Source organism: Amphibalanus amphitrite, unplaced genomic scaffold (assembly GCF_019059575.1).
Source record: "Amphibalanus amphitrite isolate SeventyFive unplaced genomic scaffold, NRLGWU_Aamphi_draft 000325F_arrow, whole genome shotgun sequence".
NCBI classification, from domain to species: Eukaryota; Metazoa; Arthropoda; class Thecostraca; order Balanomorpha; family Balanidae; genus Amphibalanus; species Amphibalanus amphitrite.
This window is the reverse complement of record NW_024881820.1, coordinates 26,820-44,470: the sequence shown is the minus strand read 5'-3', so window position 1 is coordinate 44,470 and position 17,651 is coordinate 26,820. Positions and strand designations below refer to the sequence as shown.

The window sequence follows — 17,651 nt, the reverse complement described above, 5'->3', positions numbered from 1 at the left end:
TAAGGAATGTATCGATTTACCCGGACGCTAGTGATACAGGTTCGAGCCAGTTACAAGAGCTGCCACAATACGAGCCAGACCACCAGACAGCATCGGATAGCCTGTCTTATCCCCGGGCACCCACCGCGTCGTGCTGCCCCACCTGGCCCCATTTCCCGCCCAGTGGTCACCGGAACGGGACTCACCTTTCGTCGGGAGTGTAGTCGCCGGTCGCTCCTCGCACCAGGTTCAGCAGACTGCAGCTGGGCAGCAGGTCCGGCATGGTCCTCCCCTGCTGGGCGGCCACCGGTGCCTCCGGGGGGAGGTCGGCAGGAGGTGGGGGCGGTGGTGGGTCACTGGCGCGGCGCCGCAGCTCCAGCGGCGGGTCAGCCGGCGGGGAGGCGGCGGCGGTGGCAGCGTGCCACTCGGCAGCCCTGAGCGCCTCCTCTGCGGGTATCAGTTCGGGCACACTGTCTTTTTCACCGTCCGCCTTTGGTTGGTCGTGATAGTCCATACACTGCCAACGGCCGCACTTGAACGGAACGTTTGTCTCGATGCGCACCACTTTGAAGCGACTCTGCCAGTCGCTGGCACTACCCGGGCTGCCTGGGTTACCAGCAGCAGCAGCGGCAGCGGCAGCGGCGGAGCTCGGGGGCGACCCCGTGATGAGGTCCATCTCGCTCGCCGACGGCAGCTGCACAAGAGCACTAGCCTCGCCCCCGGACACCACCGGCACCGCGCCGGGAACCAGTGTGATCCCAAACCCGTCGGCAGTGGGGATCGCCGGCAGCACGCCGGTGGCCGACTCGGCCGGCGTGGTCAGCAGCGCGAGCGTCGCGCCGCCGCCGCCTCCCGACGACGTGGACGCGGCCTCTGTCACCACCGACGCGTCCTCGTCAACAGACTCGTCGCCGCCGTCGGCCCACTCGTCCGCGTCCGCGTCGGCGTCGGCGGCCGCTGCGTCGGCGCGACTGGCAGTGATCGACGTGATCTGAAATCCCATACTGTTGCGGGCGTCGCCGTCCGATTCTTCGATGTGCGCTTCAGGCGCGCTCGCGGCCGCAGTTTCGGCCATTGCGATTGAAATGCTGGCTTCGGACATTTGTTTGGCGGTGGCTTCGGAGGTTGGTGAAATGATGGCTTCTTTTGCGGTTGTAGTGTTAGTTTTCGTTTCATTACCAAATGCAGCTACGGTTTCGCACGCACTCTGGTTTGAACCTGCCGCAGCAGTTGAAGTGCTGGTTGCGGTGGCCGTATTGGTTCCCTTGATAGCAGTGACGGCAGTGGAAGGCGTGGCTGTGGTGACGCCGGCGGTACCAGAATCTACACCTCCACACGATTCCGTCTGACTGCTGCACACCTCACCGGCCCCAATAACCACGATGCCGCTATCTCTGCTCGTCGGCTTACTCTGCGACAGCTGCCCGTCTCGGCTACCCTGGCGACCTTCCACGCGTTCTGTGGTGAGACTAGCCGGTTTATTCCGCTTCAGAGGCGACTGTGGCTGCTGTGGAGACCGGTGACCCCTGGTGACTCCCGGTGACAGGGGCGAGCGCGGCTGTCCAGCGGCGGCAGCCGTCTGACGCACAGACTGGTGACAGATTCGGATCGAGCTGGGACGCTTGTGGGCGCCAGAAGAGTGGGGCTCCGAGGTATGTTTTGATGCAGTTGAGCTGCTCGATGCACTGGCAGTGGTAGCCCTGTGACCAGATCCAGAGCTAGTTCCCGGGTTCGTCCCTGAGACAGTGTGCTCCGACTTCTGCACTGCACCAGAGGCAGCCTTCTCATGGCCGCCAGCCACTACTCCTGCCATCACCGCCACCGCTGACGCCACCGCCGCTGCCGGAGACTTGCGCGTCCCAGTCGGAGACGGCTCGGCCACCGCGCGACGACCGCAGCTCTGCGAGCGACCGGCGATGTTGGGGGCACTCTTCTGACGCTCCACTGTAGGGGACGAGTGGGACGCCGCTGAACCTCCAGTCTGCCCGCGGTGACAGGAGACAGCGTGCGTCGAATGCTGAGCGTTAGTGGCAGAGCCTCTCTGATGCACCGCCCCATACCCCGTGTAACTAGAGTGAGACGTTGTGTGACTGCAAGACACACTCCTCCGCACCGCACGGTGTTCCTCCGTGGAACGGTGCTCGGTCACGTGATGGTCAGACGAGCCCCGCTGACCGGTCACGTGGTCAGAGAAGGTCACGTGCAGAGGACGCTGGCCGGCTGAGGCAGAGTTTGAAACATGGTTTCCGCTGGCAGTGCGGTGGGTGTCGCGATGGTTGACAACCATCCGACGCATCTCCGGAGAACTGGCAGCGTGACGGCTGGCCCGCCAGGGCGGCTGGCGCGGCTCCTGAGGCGACATGGGGCTCCCGTGGCTCCCGTGGCTACCGTGGTTACCAGTACTCCCATGGCTGCTATGACTCCCGATACTGATATGGTTGCCGTGTCTATCGAGATTGCTGAAGATGGTAGGGTGGTGTTCCATGGTACGAGAGCTCGCTGCAGTTGGCGAATGACCTGAGACGACCAGTGACACCGGGCGGGGCTGGCGACCGGACACCGTCGAGTGACCCGAGATCGTCGAGTGACCTGAGGTCATCGAATGGTGGCTGTTTAGAGCGGCCGGGCGGGCGGGCCGCTGCTGCAGACTAGAAGCGGAGCCGGTCGGATGGAGGGCCGGTCCGCCGGACGGGGCTGCCGGACGGTCCGGGACAGCCGGACGGTCCGGGGCTGCGTGGCCGACACGGACTGGTGCAGGGTGACCGGAGTGAACCACCGCACCACGGTCGAGAGGCGCCGCCTCGGAGGAGCTGTCTGGAGCCTTGTGGTGCTTCACAGCACCTGACATACTGGTGCAGAGTTCTTCGAAACAAAGTGCCTGCGTGGGGAGATGATGAAATATAGCATCAAAAGATATACAGACATCCATCAGAAATCAGGAGACAATGATATTGCAAGTCTTACTGACCAGATAAACCTATCACCTAACCTACTGACCTTGAAACATTTACATGACACACGCTATATAGGAACCCTGTCATGACTTTTAACATCAACCGCCAACCATAGCATAACACCATGTTTTGCGGCTCACAGTGTTGTGCATTGCAAGAACAATGCCGCACATTTACGCATCGGCATTGCGAATATCTCTGAATCTCTAATACGTCCGCAGCACGCACTCAGAAGTCAGACAAACGGAAGCTCAATGGCATGCAAAAACAACCCGTCACACTAGCGAACCAAGGGGAGGCATTTTGATTTACGACAAATCCCTCCGCCCGGCTCCCCCCCCCCCCCCCCCCCACACACACACACTACCACCATCGATGAAAATGTACTGTTTTTCGAGAATAAAACGAAAATTTAACCACCTCTGTGAGGAAAACTTTGTTTTAAACTAAACGACAGTGCATAAAGAATCGAAATCCGAGCAGTTTTTTCAATTTGTAGACGCTTTTAGGTAGGTAGGTAGGGTAAGTGGCTCCTATAACGCACACCTAGTAGGAAAACTGCTTTTGAGACTTACTGAACCCTGTTTTGCTGATAAAATGGTCACAAGCAGTTTTCATAAGTGTTAAAGCCGAGTATCTTTTTATGTTGGCTGCAAAATGGATCTTAATCTGTCGAGTTTTTCTTCTGTTGGCAGGTATCTTATGTTAACGGCACATGTCTTATATATATATTTTTAGCGTTTGTCTCGTGAAGTCAGATTTAATTTGCTGATTCAATTGTTGTTTCGTTGGCCAGAGATTATGTTATTTTTCTATAGGTTTTGGTATCGCTTTTTTGTCATTTTTATGTTTTATGCTTTTGCGTCCGTTTACAAAATCACCAAAGGACAGTGAGCGGGTGAGCGGCGCGAAGCGGAACGAACGAACCTGAACGAACGAACGAACCTGTACGAACGAACGAACCTGTACGAACGAACGAACTTATACGAACGAACGAACTTATACGAACGCCAACGAACGAACGTTAAATCGGCGGTGTCAAGTTCTTGCCGGTGGCTGCAGACCTGAAACAATCCGTGAGTTTTCTTTGCGTTTATGTGTTTGTGTGCTATGTGTTTCGTTTTATTTGGTTACTACTTCTATCGTACTTATATTTGGTTACGTCTTATATCGCTACTGACTGTCTTTTTTAATTGTCATACTTATGGACCTGTTGGTGTTTTGTTTCTTGCAGAAAACCGTTTTTAAATACAATGAGTATTGGATCCTGAGGCTCCACCGGTAAAAGTTTTGGATTGGTTTGGTATCGTCTTACTCCGGAAATTAAGAAATCAAGTTGAATCCAATGTTCGTCAGTACGAAAACTGCAAGAAGAATCAACAAGGTGGATTAATTCGATTCTGATCTGTGTGAGAGGCACAGTAAGTTCTGCAAGACCTTCAAATCTATCATCCCAAAATCTAAGGTACAGTGACTTCATATTATATTCTTCGGCGTTCTTCAGCAACCTCACGGCTGTCTTCTGGAACCTGCTGGGTAGGGGTTCGGGCTTCTGTTGTTGGGTCAGCTTAGGCCTCTGTCTGTTGTTGAGCTGGTTTGATTTTCTGTTGTTAACGAATACGATTACGAATTGCGCATTGCGACATAGGGCGAGTAGTGCTACTAAGTACTAACTGATCGGTAGTAAACGAACTTATATGTATGTACACAAGATCGAACAAGATCACGTATTGCTTGATGTTGAGGTCTTGTAATTTCGTTTAACTGAACTTTTAGTAGGTAATTTGCGTGACATGTAATCACGTTCTCACTGTCCTTTTATCCCTTTAGCCCAACCTTTTGTTATTGTTCTTAATTCCTTTATTCTCTTTGTCTTGTTATTTTTAACATATTATTAGCACTTATCGGCTAGCCATCTATCGTTTACTATTTCACCATATTTGGCTTAGCATCCATTTTGCAAGTCAGCATACACTGCTACCCGGTGCTATACACCCAACTTTTAAACATGTCGGGAAATTTCAACAATATAACTCGGGGGCAGTTGCGAATACTGCTTGATAAGATGGGACAGGATACACAAGGGACAAAATCTGTTTTGATTGAGAGACTTCAAACTTGCCTAAAGGAAGATAATTCTGCATGCCGCTCAAATAGCCCAGTCGTGCCTTTACAACCGGACGCTGATGACGTGCCAAGGCTTAGCACAAGATCACCATTAAAACCTCCCGATATTTCTGGCCTCGAGGCAGCACGTATTCATTGGGAAGTAAGTTCACAAGCTTCGGCCTCGTCTTCGATAGTCTCCGAAAGAGTACGCCGTGCAGGACTACAGGCTAGGGCATCATATTTAGAGCAGAAACATTTGCTAGATCGCCAAGCGCAGGAACTTAAGGCTAGGCAGGAGATGTTGGAGTTGAAAATGCAAATTGGGGAAGTCAGTGCGAGGGAAGCAGCGTTAGAAAGGGAGGAGGAAGGAATTGCAATGGGTTTTCAGGAAACTGAACGTGATGACGCCGCGTTTCGGGATAACGCGCCAAACATGCAATATGTTTCTCATTCTCCCTCAGCTCATTCGCCCTCAGCAACTAGGGACCACTTAGAGGACGTTCATGCCTCACAGTCAGCCCAATCGAACGTGCGTAGCGACATAAATCCTTCTTATGACCTGGCTAGACGACTCCATCTTCCTCCTTTGGAGATTTCAACGTTTGATGGAGATTTAAGTAAATATAAATGTTTCATGCGGGCTTTTAAGTCAAATATTGCTACAAAGGTAGATGATGAAGATGAAAAATTGCATTATTTATACCAATACACTTCCGGACGACCAAGGGAGATTGTCTCCACATGCTTACACCTGCCACCAACGAGAGGGTTCGTGGAAGCGGTAAGTTTGCTGGATAAACGTTACGGGTGTCCGTTTCAGGTGGCGTCGGGTCTGGTCGATACCCTGATACAATGCCCCGCGGTGAGGCTCGATGACGTCCAGGGATTAGAAACGTTTGCTATTCAGTTGAGGGGAACCATGAATGCCTTGTTAAGCCTCCCATGCGGAACGGATTCAGTCGACATCAAAACCGTCCGTTTGCTCTTAGACAAACTGCCTTCGTTTTTTAAGGATAAATGGCGGATCAAAGTCGATGATATTGAACAAACAGAGCAGCGAAAATCAGACTTTAGAGACTTTGTTTACTTCATTGAAAGGGAGGCGCGCATTGCATCCAACCCGTCATATGGGAGACATTTAACAAATGTAACGAAAAATTACCAAGATAGAAAACATGAAAGCAAATATCACGCGAGAGGGACACTTTTAGCCGGTAACGTCAGCTCTCATCACTCCTCGTGTCTTTATTGTCAGCAGGATCATGAAGTCGCCGAGTGTCCCGAGTTGAGAATGCAGAGCAGAGATGTCAAAATGACGTTTATACGGTCAAATAAGCTTTGCTTTGGTTGTTTGTTACCGAATCATTTAAGCAAATATTGTGAAAATAAAAAGATTTGTACAGAATGTGGGAGTCGGCACCCAACTATCCTTCATTTTGACCGAAAACAAACTCCACTCTCAACAGTCACTTTGGGCCATCTTGCATCAAGTGGAGGAGCAAAATTGCAAGTCGTACCAGTGTGTGTTACGTTATTTGGGGTGACGAAGTTCACGTCTGCCTTTTTGGACTCCGGCAGCACACATTCGTTCATTTCAAGAAATTTACTCGCTAGTTTAGGGGTTGAACCAGCCGAAAGTACTTCAATTACTCTTTCTACTATCAACACAGATCACAAATTTGAAACATGCGTTGTTTCGAAGGTTACCATGGAGGATTTACAACACAACAATAAATTAGAACTTCCTCCGTTATTTGTTCTAAATAAGATCCCAGTGTCCATCGAGGATGCCCCGAACGTTAGAGATTTAAACAAATGGCCGTACTTGAGACAAAACGGGGTATACTTAGAAGAAAACTTTAAGCACGACGTAGGCCTTCTACTTGGGAATAATGTGGCGGCGGTGATGGAGCCGTTTGAGGTGGTTCCCAGTCAGAACGGCGGGCCATTCGCCGTGAGAACCAGGTTCGGATGGGTCCTAGGTGGGGTTGATAAGGATTCTCCAGTTCGTCTGAAAGTTAACCAATTGCAAGTGGCTCTTGACGACGTTTATGGTAATAGGGCTGAATATCGGTTGGGTCTGTCCGCAGAAGACATTAGGTGGCACGAAATGGTAAAGGCATCGTGCCAGCTGATAGATGGTCGGTACGAAATAGCCCTGCCGTTTCGTGATCCAAGTCTTAAACTTCCAAACAATAAGTCTGTGGCTTATAGGCGCCTTGTGCAACTGAAGCGCAGATTCGAGAATCAGCCCCATTTCTTGAGAGAATATGCCAAGCAAATTGATAAACTGTTAGACAACGGCTACGCTGAAAGAGCTCCCGATCTCTCGAGCAATGCAGAAGGTAGGATATGGTTTGTGCCCCATCACGGAGTCGAACACCCTGTTAAGAAAGGCAAATTACGCGTTGTTTTTGACTGCGCTAGCTCCTTTCAAGGAAAAAGTCTAAATGAGGAGCTTTTACAAGGACCTGACCTTACCAACACCCTGACAGATGTTCTACTTCGTTTCCGACAAGAACCCGTTGCCTTCATGGCGGACGTCGAGGGTATGTTCTTACAGGTGAGGATTCCCGAGAAACAACGTGATTTTTTGCGTTTCCTATGGTGGCCCAATGGAAACATCGCCTCGAATCCTAAGGAATATAGGATGACAGTTCATCTTTTTGGCGCTGTTTCCTCTCCTAGCTGTGCAAATTTTGCGCTTCGTCGCACCGCTCTAGACAATGAACGGTTGTACGACCCATTGGTGTCTAGGACAGTTCTTAATAACTTTTATGTGGATGATTGTCTTGCATCGACTGGAAAAGAAGATGTTGCTGTGAAGCTGGCATCTGATCTTAAGCAATTGTGTCTGAGAGGTGGATTTAATCTCACCAAGTTTGTTAGCAATAGCGTTACAGTTTTGAAATCCATTCCAGAAGTTGACTACTCGCCCGGTATCCAAACACTAGATTTGAAATCAGATACTTTGCCTTCTGAGCGAGCCTTAGGCGTTGGCTGGAACGTTCGTTCTGATCGCTTAGAATATCAAGTTGACTTGCAAAAATTTCGGGGCAAGCCTGTCACAAGACGAGGGCTTCTGTCCGCCACAGCAGGTCTTTATGATCCACTGGGGCATGTTGGTCCGTATGTAATGCGGGCCCGAATGCTCTTACAAGAGCTGACTCGCCTTCGTTTAGGTTGGGACGATGAGGTGCCATCCCACTACCACAGACAGTGGAAGCAATGGTTAGCAGATCTAGAATGTCTATCCCAGTATAGTCTTCCCAGGTGCATATGTTTCGGTGGCCTTTCCTCTGCCGTCCTCCTCGAGCTGCATCACTTTTCGGATGCCAGCGAAAGGGGGTACGGGGTGGCCTCGTACGTGCGAGCCGTCAATGGAGACGGTCAACTGTCTTGCAATCTTTTGGTCAGCAAATCCCATTTAGCACCAATTAAGCCTCTCAGTATCCCAAGGCTGGAGCTTTCTGCTGCAACACTAGCTGTCAAAGTCAATTTAGAAATACAAAGAGCGTTTCCATTCGATTTTAAGCCAGACATCTTCTTCTGGACTGATAGCACTACAGTGTTGAAATATATACAGAATGAGGCAGCGCGATTTCATGTGTTCGTGGCAAATCGTTTGGCAGTTATACGAGACGGCTCTTCAATAGACCAATGGCGATGGGTTCCTTCGGAGTTAAACCCAGCCGACATTTTGTCACGCGGGTGCGATGGAACTACCCTTCTCAAAGAGTGTATGTGGCGTCAAGGTCCATCGTTTCTACTTGAATCACGGGAGAAATGGCCCCGATTCCCTGTCTTAGAAGATAATGCAGAGGACCCTGAACTAAGAGTGACCACTGTTGCATTAAACAGCCGAACAGAAAATGAAACAAAGATTCAAAAGAATTCGAGCATTCAAAAATTGATTGATCATTATTCCTCGTGGCAGCGTTTGAAGAGAGCAGTTGCGTGGGTACGACGCGTTATAGACACATTGGCTGGTAAACAGAAATCAGCACGAGCATCAGAGCTGACTGTAACAGAGCTAAAGTCAGCCGAGAATATTATCATCAGGGAACTTCAGGGTCAGTACTATGCGGAGGAGGTAGAGAATCTGAAAGCAGGACGGGAAGTGCGGCGGTCCAGCAGCCTTGTGTCTTTGGACCCCACGTTGGAGGATGGTCTTCTGAGAGTAGGAGGTCGTTTAGGGCACGCGATGGGCGTGGCCTATGAAAGTAAACATCCTTTGATCATTCCAAATAAAGGGCGAATTCCGGAATTAATCATACGGGATATTCACGAGAGGATTGGCCATGCAGGTCGTCAATGTGTCCTGGCGGAATTGCGTAAGAGCTTTTGGCTAATCAAAGCCAATACGGCGGTTAGGAGATGTCTCCACCAATGCCTCCGCTGCCGCAGGCTTTTTCGTACTACGGAGACGCAAAAAATGGCTGATTTGCCTGCAGATCGAATACAGCAAAGTGAGCAGCCATGGGTGAGTACCGGGGTAGATTATTTTGGACCATTCTATACCAAGAGAGGGCGTGGGCAGGTCAAACGTTACGGTGTCATTTTTACATGCTTGGCCATTCGCGCCGTCCACCTGGAAGTAGTCGAAATTTTGTCGTCTGACTCTTTTATATGCGCCCTCAAGCGCTTCGCGGCCAGGCGGGGCTCACAAATAAGAATCATGCGTTCTGACAACGGGACAAATTTTGTGGGAGCGGATCGTGAGCTGAAAAAAGAGCTCGAGTTTCTTGTTCAGCATGAGGCCCAAATTCGGAGAGACTTGATAAATCGAGGTATTGAATGGCGTTGGAACCCCCCTGGTGCCTCTCACTTCGGAGGCGCATGGGAGCGATTGATTAGGAGTGTTCGTAAGATACTGAGCGGTTTACTCAGGGAGCAAACATTTACTGACGAAACACTAACCACATTCCTTTGTGAAGTGGAAAGCATTATGAATAATCGACCCTTGGTACCAGTGACAAGTGACCCTCGAGACGACCTGCCGCTAACGCCCAATCACTTGCTGCATTTACGTTCTGTTTTGCTACCAGCCTCAATGGTGACAGATATAGATGCGTTTAGCAAAAAGAACTGGAAACGAGCATCGTTCCTTGCAGAGCAGTTTTGGCGACGTTGGCGTGCGGAATATCTCCCATTACTTCAGCCAAGGGCCAAGTGGTCAAGGCTCCAGACAAATTTGCAGGTAGGCGATGTGGTGCTTATTGTTGACAGTTCAGTCCCGCGGGGTGTGTGGCCTCTTGGCTTGATAGAAGAGGTCAGAACAAGCACTGACTCGAGGGTACGATCCGTCAAAATCCGGTGTAAAGGTACCACGATTTGGCGGCCTGTTCAAAAGCTAGTTAAAATCACGGAAAGTTAAAAATCTCTCAATCTGAATAAATTTGATCCCATAGTATCAAATGGGCCGGGTGTTAAAGCCGAGTATCTTTTTATGTTGGCTGCAAAATGGATCTTAATCTGTCGAGTTTTTCTTCTGTTGGCAGGTATCTTATGTTAACGGCACATGTCTTATATATATATTTTTAGCGTTTGTCTCGTGAAGTCAGATTTAATTTGCTGATTCAATTGTTGTTTCGTTGGCCAGAGATTATGTTATTTTTCTATAGGTTTTGGTATCGCTTTTTTGTCATTTTTATGTTTTATGCTTTTGCGTCCGTTTACAAAATCACCAAAGGACAGTGAGCGGGTGAGCGGCGCGAAGCGGAACGAACGAACCTGAACGAACGAACGAACCTGTACGAACGAACGAACCTGTACGAACGAACGAACTTATACGAACGAACGAACTTATACGAACGCCAACGAACGAACGTTAAATCGGCGGTGTCAAGTTCTTGCCGGTGGCTGCAGACCTGAAACAATCCGTGAGTTTTCTTTGCGTTTATGTGTTTGTGTGCTATGTGTTTCGTTTTATTTGGTTACTACTTCTATCGTACTTATATTTGGTTACGTCTTATATCGCTACTGACTGTCTTTTTTAATTGTCATACTTATGGACCTGTTGGTGTTTTGTTTCTTGCAGAAAACCGTTTTTAAATACAATGAGTATTGGATCCTGAGGCTCCACCGGTAAAAATAAGCATTTGCTTTCTTGATTTGACTTTTACCTTCCAGCGTTCCTTCATCATTTATGACATATAAGGCAAAACATCCACCAACGTCCGACGTGCGCTAATAGAGCACCGGTGCTCTTATGACGCACATTCAGCTGCCTCAAATGCGCACAAGAACAATTCCAACAGGTTTAATAAACATGTCGAGGTATTGATCAAATAAATCACTTTATTTCAAAGTTGAACACCATGAGCACATCATGAACTTTGAACTCGACACATCATGAAACAAACCATGAACATGAACGCATCATGAACACATCATGAACTCGAAACCTTTTCACTGACCCAGTATCTACTGTCGGCAGAGGTCACAAGTGAAACTTGTCTGTTTTGTTTCAGCGTCAGTGCATGGCACGCATGCCCAGCCAGTGCACACTTGACATTGTATCCACTCTTCACACGATCGTGAAAACTTCATGCAGCAGTATATGCATAGGCGTCGCCAGAGATTTTCGGTTGGGGGGCACTGGCGGATCCAGGCTTGCGTTTTGGGGGGGGCCAACTCATGCAGGAGCCAAACCTAGGGTACCCCCAAATCCTGTTTTCTCATCGGATTTAGGCCACTTATTTTTCGTCACAGCCCTGACACTATGAATATTTTTTTTTAACTAAAAAGAAAAATATATAAATGGTAGCCCACCCGACCCATGCCTTTATATTACTTTGTAAACACTTACCATTGCTTTTGTCGACCAGTTAACCCGCTTCGAGTCAGTGCTTGGCTCCATTTGCGGGCCGGAAGGTGATAAAACACCCCCTGTCTAACTCGGCTCCTGGGCCACGCACTGATTCAACTATGTTTCATTATCGTTTGGTGGAGGGGGCAAACGGGACACTTAAGGCCTCTGGGAAGGGGGCATGGCCCTAAATGCCCCCTCCCTGGATCCGCCAGTGTAAGAGACCATTGGAGCTGCAGTTGGGTACCTCAGACGTCAGGGTACGCCCTCAGATGTATAGGACTCGCATGGAGACCTCTTATGCTATAGTGGACTGAAAGGACCCAAAGGAGCCTGTCTAGGGCTCCCGGAGATAGACGTGGGCCCTCGGGAGTCCGCCAGAGCCCCCATGAGGGATAAAAGAGGGATGCCAAGTGCCTGCAATTGCATATTGCATAAGCCATAACGCCTTTACAAATCAATATACATTATGTATCAGTGGCAGATCCAAGGGGGGCCACATGGGTCATGACCCCCCTTGGTACGCCCGGGGGAACCACAGGCCTGTCAGGGGCATCACCAGCCCGCCAGGGGCACCACAGGCCTAGCAAGGGCACCACGGGCCTGTGAGGGGCCCCACAGGCTTGTCAGGGGCACCCCAGGTCTGTCAGAGACACAGAGACCTGCCAGGGGCGCCGCCGGCCTCGCAGGGGAACCATGGGCAAGTCAGGGGCACCAGAGGCCTAGCAGGGGTACCACAGGCCTTACAGGGGCACCACCGGCCTTGCAGGGGCACCTTGGGCCTGTCAGGGGCACCACAGTCCTGTCAGAGCCCAGGGGCACCAGCGGCCTAGCAGGGGCACCACAGGCCTGCCAGGGGCACCACCGGCCTCGCAGGGGCACCATGGGCCTGTCAGGGGCCCCACCGGCCTCGCAGGGGCACCACCGGCCTGGCCTCGCAGGCATCACGGCATCACGCAGAGGCACCTTGGGCCTATTGGGGGCAGCACGGGCCTGTTGGGGGCACTTTAGGCTTGTCAGGGGCACCACAGTCCTGTCAGGTCCCAGGGGCATCAGCAGCCTAGCAGGGGCACCCTAGGCCCGCCAGAGGCACCACAGGCCTGCCAGGGTCCAGGGGCACCACAGGCCTAGCAAGGGCACCACGGGCCTGTTAGGGGCACCTCAGGCTCCCGTGTCCCCCCCCCCCCCCCCCCGGATCCGCCAGTGATGCCACACCACGCGAAACATCGCCAACTACCAGCTGCCGCGCCATAATCACGTGCCAACAACAGTCTTTTTTTGAAGGTCGACTCCGCTCGCGCAACTTTTGACTGACCCTCACTGCTACCATATTGCTTCCATATTATGCTGTGGAAAGCTTTACTTCACCAAGTGGCTAAAAACCTCTATCAAGGTATATTTTCTTAGCAATTTTTCTGACGTTTTGGGGGGGGCCAAACAGGCCACTTTAGGCCTTTGGGGGGGGGCCATGGCCCCCGTGGCCCCCCCCTGGATCCGCCAGTGTTGGGGGGGGCAAAATCAACTTTTGTGTTAAAACTTGCCTTTCCCCAGTCTTTACTCACTCGTTTTACATATCATTCGACGCGCAATGGTGCGAGGAATCCGATGGTGACAAAGGTTTCCTTCTAGCTATGACATGTAATTTTTACAGAAAAATTCGAAATTTTGAAATTCCATGACAAAAACGACTGGTAGAATTATAACTAGTATATAGTGGCTGCGATTGCCGACGCACTGCAGAGGGCCCCTGTGCAGACGCTCGACTCTAATGATCATTACCCAGAAAAAGGTGAAAAACGCTGCATTTAATCGGATCACCCTGCTAAAACCTCCATTCACGCATGCATGCAGAGGTTTTACGTGAAATGCATAGGACTTATCCCAGCCGCCGATCGTAGCTAAGTTGGGCATTCGGCGGAGAGTGAATGTCGGAAGTGTGAATCGGAAGTATGAAGGAAGTATTCATCTTTGCTCTAGTGAGAGGAAGTGTTTTGTTCACTCGAGTGTGAACAAAAGTTTCTCGTTTTTCGTGTGAAGGGAAGCGCTGCAAACGTGCACAAAAACTGTTAAGGGAACCAAAAGTTACGCACGGCATAGCGGCAAGGGATCCATCAGAGATAGGTTTGGGACTTCCAGGCCATTTCAGGCCACTAAGGGTCAGTGCTGACTCTCAGAAGCATGCTTAGGGTCCCGGAGATCGGCGTGGGTCACCTCAAATATTTACGTGTACGTGGTGCCTTAGGGCTTTCCGAGCCCAATGTGGGGCCCTCAGAAGCCAGTGTGGGCGGCGGGCGCTAAGAGACTAGGCCCAGGGTGAGCCTGGAGCCCTCGGATAACAGTGTGAACCCTCGGGGTCTGTGTCGAATCCCTAAGGACCCTACGTAGGGACATAATAAACATGGTGTTGCGGACCTCAGAGGGACACGTGAGCTGTGACCCCTCAGATGCCGGCTTGGGGTTAGCAAGGTCTGTCGCCTCCAAAGTTTGACTGAACTATCAGAGGCCAGTTAAGGTTCTCAGAAATGTTCGAACTTCGAAGGCTCGAAGATCCCTGTATGGGCCCTGAGAGAACATGGACACCAGTGGAACTTTCAGAGGCCGGTTTGGGCCCTCTGAAAGCTTCTTTAGGGCTCAGTGGAGCTCCTTAGGAGCCTTTGTTTAAAGCAAGCTCATGAGCCCTGCGACACTTGTACGGTACTTGAGCCTGTCGCAGACATTTGACGAGAGTTGAGAAATGCCCCTAAGATTTCGTTTCACGCTTTGAACGAAAATTGTGTCAGCACTCCAAAACTTATGAAAATCAGCTGTAAAATGTAATTAAGAACGAACTAGGAACATGGAATGGATCGCAGCATTGACATTTCTGAGTCTGGACTCGGAGTCTTGAAGATTTTGGCGACTGCGAGTCAGACTCTGGTTTGAACTGCACGCTCCAACCGAGTCTGACCTCACAGGCATTCTCAGAAAGGTACCCCCATTTTTTCCCGACTCCAAAATCTCATCGGATCTGTATCGATCTCAGGGGGTGCCCGGTCCGAGGTTGGGGGGGCAAGCTGCCCCGCTTGCCCCCCCGTGGCGACGCTAATGAGTATATGCATGTCGTCTCACTTTCTGATGACTGCTCTTCATTGGGCTTTACCTGTTTTATTTTCACGTGTCCATGTTTGGCTGTTTTCTTTGTTTTTTCCTTGTTACCGTCGGACTCAAGCAATGCCCTCTTTACCAGCACAGCATCTCTATTAACTGCCCTTCGCTTACCTTTCCTGCGCACGCGAGGGGTTGGCATCACGTCATGCAGACTTCTATCTAGTTCTTCGTCGTCCCGCATGGATACGGAGTCAGCACGAGATGTTCCATCGGCCGAGCGCCCGGGCCTGGCGTCACCTGCCGAGCTCCAGGGCCCGGCGTCACCAGTCGAGCGCCCGGGCCCGGCGTCACCAGCCGAGCGCCCGGGTCCGGCGTCACCAGTCGAGTGCCCGGGTCCGGCGTCACCAGCCGAGCTCCCGGGCCCGGCGTCACCAGTCGAGCGCCCGGGCCCGGCTTCACATGCCGAGCGCCCGGGCCCGGCGTCACCTGCCGAGCTCCCGGGCCCGGCGTCACCAGCCGAGCGCCCGGGCCCGGCGTCACTAGCCGAGCGCCCGGGCCCGGCGTCACCAGCCGAGCGCCCGGGTCCGGCTTCACATGCCGAGCTCCCGGGCCCGGCGTCCAGCTCCACCGCCGTTTTGCCAGCTCCACCGCCGGGGGTGGAGCTCAATGCCGCATTCTACACTGTGCCAATGCCTAGCATGTCAATTCATCGTGATATAAGCTGTTCCTTGTAAGAAAGAAGGCTAGAAATCATCAGATGTACTGTGCGCATTTGCAGCACTGAAAGTGTGCGTCATTGCAGAACCAGTTGCCCTAAACACACACACCTGACATTCAGCCCCCTCCCGTCAGCACTGACGCATTCTGGGTAAAGCATGCACGCCTAAACTGAGTCCCGTTTCATTCCCATCCGGTCAGTGCCCATCGATCTTTCCGGCCTATTCAGGTTTACGCGAGAAGTGCATGCGTCTTAGAACATGCATTATTGCTTCAGGCACTTTTTTGCTGAAGAAACATTGCACCTCAATCACAATATCCGCCATAACTACTCACCTTTTGAGCCGACAACACCCCACCGCCGTCCACACGCAGCACAAATGTCGCTGGAAGTGATTGACAGCTGATTTTTTCGTTCCTGGCTTCTGCTGAAGGAACTACATTAAAAAAAGTTCTTGGTGTGCGCTTTTAGGAAGTGTGCGTCATAGGAGCCACTTACCCTAGGTATGCCCCCGCCCCCGCCCTGCCCCGCAGCCTCCAAAACCGCCTATCTGGATCCGCCAGGCGCCCGGGCAGGGCTCTGTCATATCTAGGAATGACATATATCGACGAATGGTCATAGTATACCAAAACAGACCCCTCCTTTCCATCAAACCAAACCAAAACAAACACAGCATTGAGATGACCTTGAACTGGGGCCGACGAAAAGCGTTTGAAACAGCAGGAATGGTGAAAGACAAAGGCTGTAAGCAACAGAAATGCACCAATGATGACTCTAGTCTACCTGCAATAAACCCAATGTACAGCTGCAAAATCAAGCCAACAACGGGAAGAGCGATACTCACGGGCGAAGCATACGACGGCCAGCCAGCGAATGGCGCCGCGGGATCATTCATTCGTGTAGTGAGAGATCAGCTGATCGCGGGTAGAGGTGCAGGTTTTGTTACCGCGGTACTACCAGACCGCACGGAGGCGTCACATTGAGGTTATCACAGAGAGAGGACAAAGCAAAACGGAACTGACATCATATTTTAATAAAGATATTTAAAATATTTATGATGAAATGCTTCCAGAGACGGTAATGAGAATGCGCATACCGTACAATGTGTTTCAAGCTTCCAAGCCACATATTTCACTCTAGGACGGTCTTGACTGTCTTGAGACTCGTTTTCATGCTGGATACCAACGGCCAGACTTTTTTTTAGAATATTTAACTGCACAGACTCAAAAATGTACCATTGAAAATTCTTGCTCCTGCAAAAATAGACAACAGAAAGACGTCTGAACGGTCTGAAGTAAGGAGACATTGCATCTCTAGTATAAGGCCTAGCTAAAAAGCGCCAAGATTGTGCCTATGTCGAGACAGAAGTAGCTTGAGTTATTCACTTAACTTGAATATATTCCTTTTATTTAGTCAAAACAAATAATATTTTGCTTGGAAAATACCTGTAACGATAATTGATAAAAACGAAAATTATATGCGAGCGTCATTACGAAGCAAACATGTCAAGGACTTTGGCTTTAAAGTAGACAAGATTGGGCTAGGCGTTCGTAGCGATGGCTTTGACTCCGATCTTTAGGTACGATTCATTCATTCATTCATTCACACATGAATGGACTATGATTACCAATTCTAAGAAAATGCCTACAAATTTCTGCTGAGCCTTGCACTTTCCACATACCTACCGATCAAGCAGGGCAATGGCCAATGGGTGGATCCATTTTTATTACCATTGCATCAGCTGGGACCATTCTGCGCCTTAGGAGAAACTTCGCACCTCACCCAGAAAAATTGCAAGGACATCAAAGGACTGGTCACCCGCATGACGCAGATTGGAGCAGCCTGGCAGGCTGGCACACGTCTTCGCCGCACCAGTACCCTCTGCAGGCCACTATGCCTTCAAAGGGTGACGGGATGTGTGGGCTAGGTGGCGCTAGCGATGAAGCAGCTATCGTTGGATGGACGTAGATGACGCTGTTACGAGCACCCTGTA

The 17,651-nt window shown here is 50.8% G+C and overlaps 2 protein-coding genes and 1 long non-coding RNA gene across 3 annotated transcripts in view; 2 read left to right on the top strand and 1 right to left on the bottom strand.

Annotated features, from left to right (window-relative positions):
• LOC122388494 (TSC22 domain family protein 3-like) overlaps positions 1 to 16,541 on the bottom strand; it is a 93,556-nt gene extending 77,015 nt beyond the window's left edge. The window contains exons 1-2 of the mRNA XM_043379642.1: positions 16,503 to 16,541; positions 186 to 2,857 (exon numbers count right to left, since the gene is read on the bottom strand). Coding sequence (XP_043235577.1) covers positions 186 to 2,827 — 2,642 coding nt within the window. The 5' untranslated portion in view covers positions 2,828 to 2,857; positions 16,503 to 16,541. The remainder of the gene's footprint in view (positions 1 to 185; positions 2,858 to 16,502) is intronic.
• On the top strand, positions 3,560 to 11,136 carry LOC122388495. The gene is made up of 3 exons (XR_006257800.1): positions 3,560 to 4,009; positions 4,168 to 4,398; positions 10,735 to 11,136. It is a non-coding gene; the product is annotated as an uncharacterized LOC122388495 (long non-coding RNA).
• LOC122388493 lies at positions 4,405 to 11,136 on the top strand. The gene is made up of 2 exons (XM_043379641.1): positions 4,405 to 10,924; positions 11,083 to 11,136. The coding sequence occupies exon 1, from the start codon at positions 4,942 to 4,944 to the stop codon at positions 10,417 to 10,419; it is 5,478 nt and encodes a 1,825-aa protein (XP_043235576.1). The 5' UTR covers positions 4,405 to 4,941; the 3' UTR covers positions 10,420 to 10,924; positions 11,083 to 11,136.
• Positions 16,542 to 17,651: the final 1,110 nt, after the last annotated feature.

What these genes read in the sequence shown, in the direction of transcription:
- LOC122388493 (XM_043379641.1), top strand. Translation starts at nt 4,942, where the DNA reads ATGTCGGGAAATTTCAACAATATAACTCGGGGGCAGTTGCGAATACTG.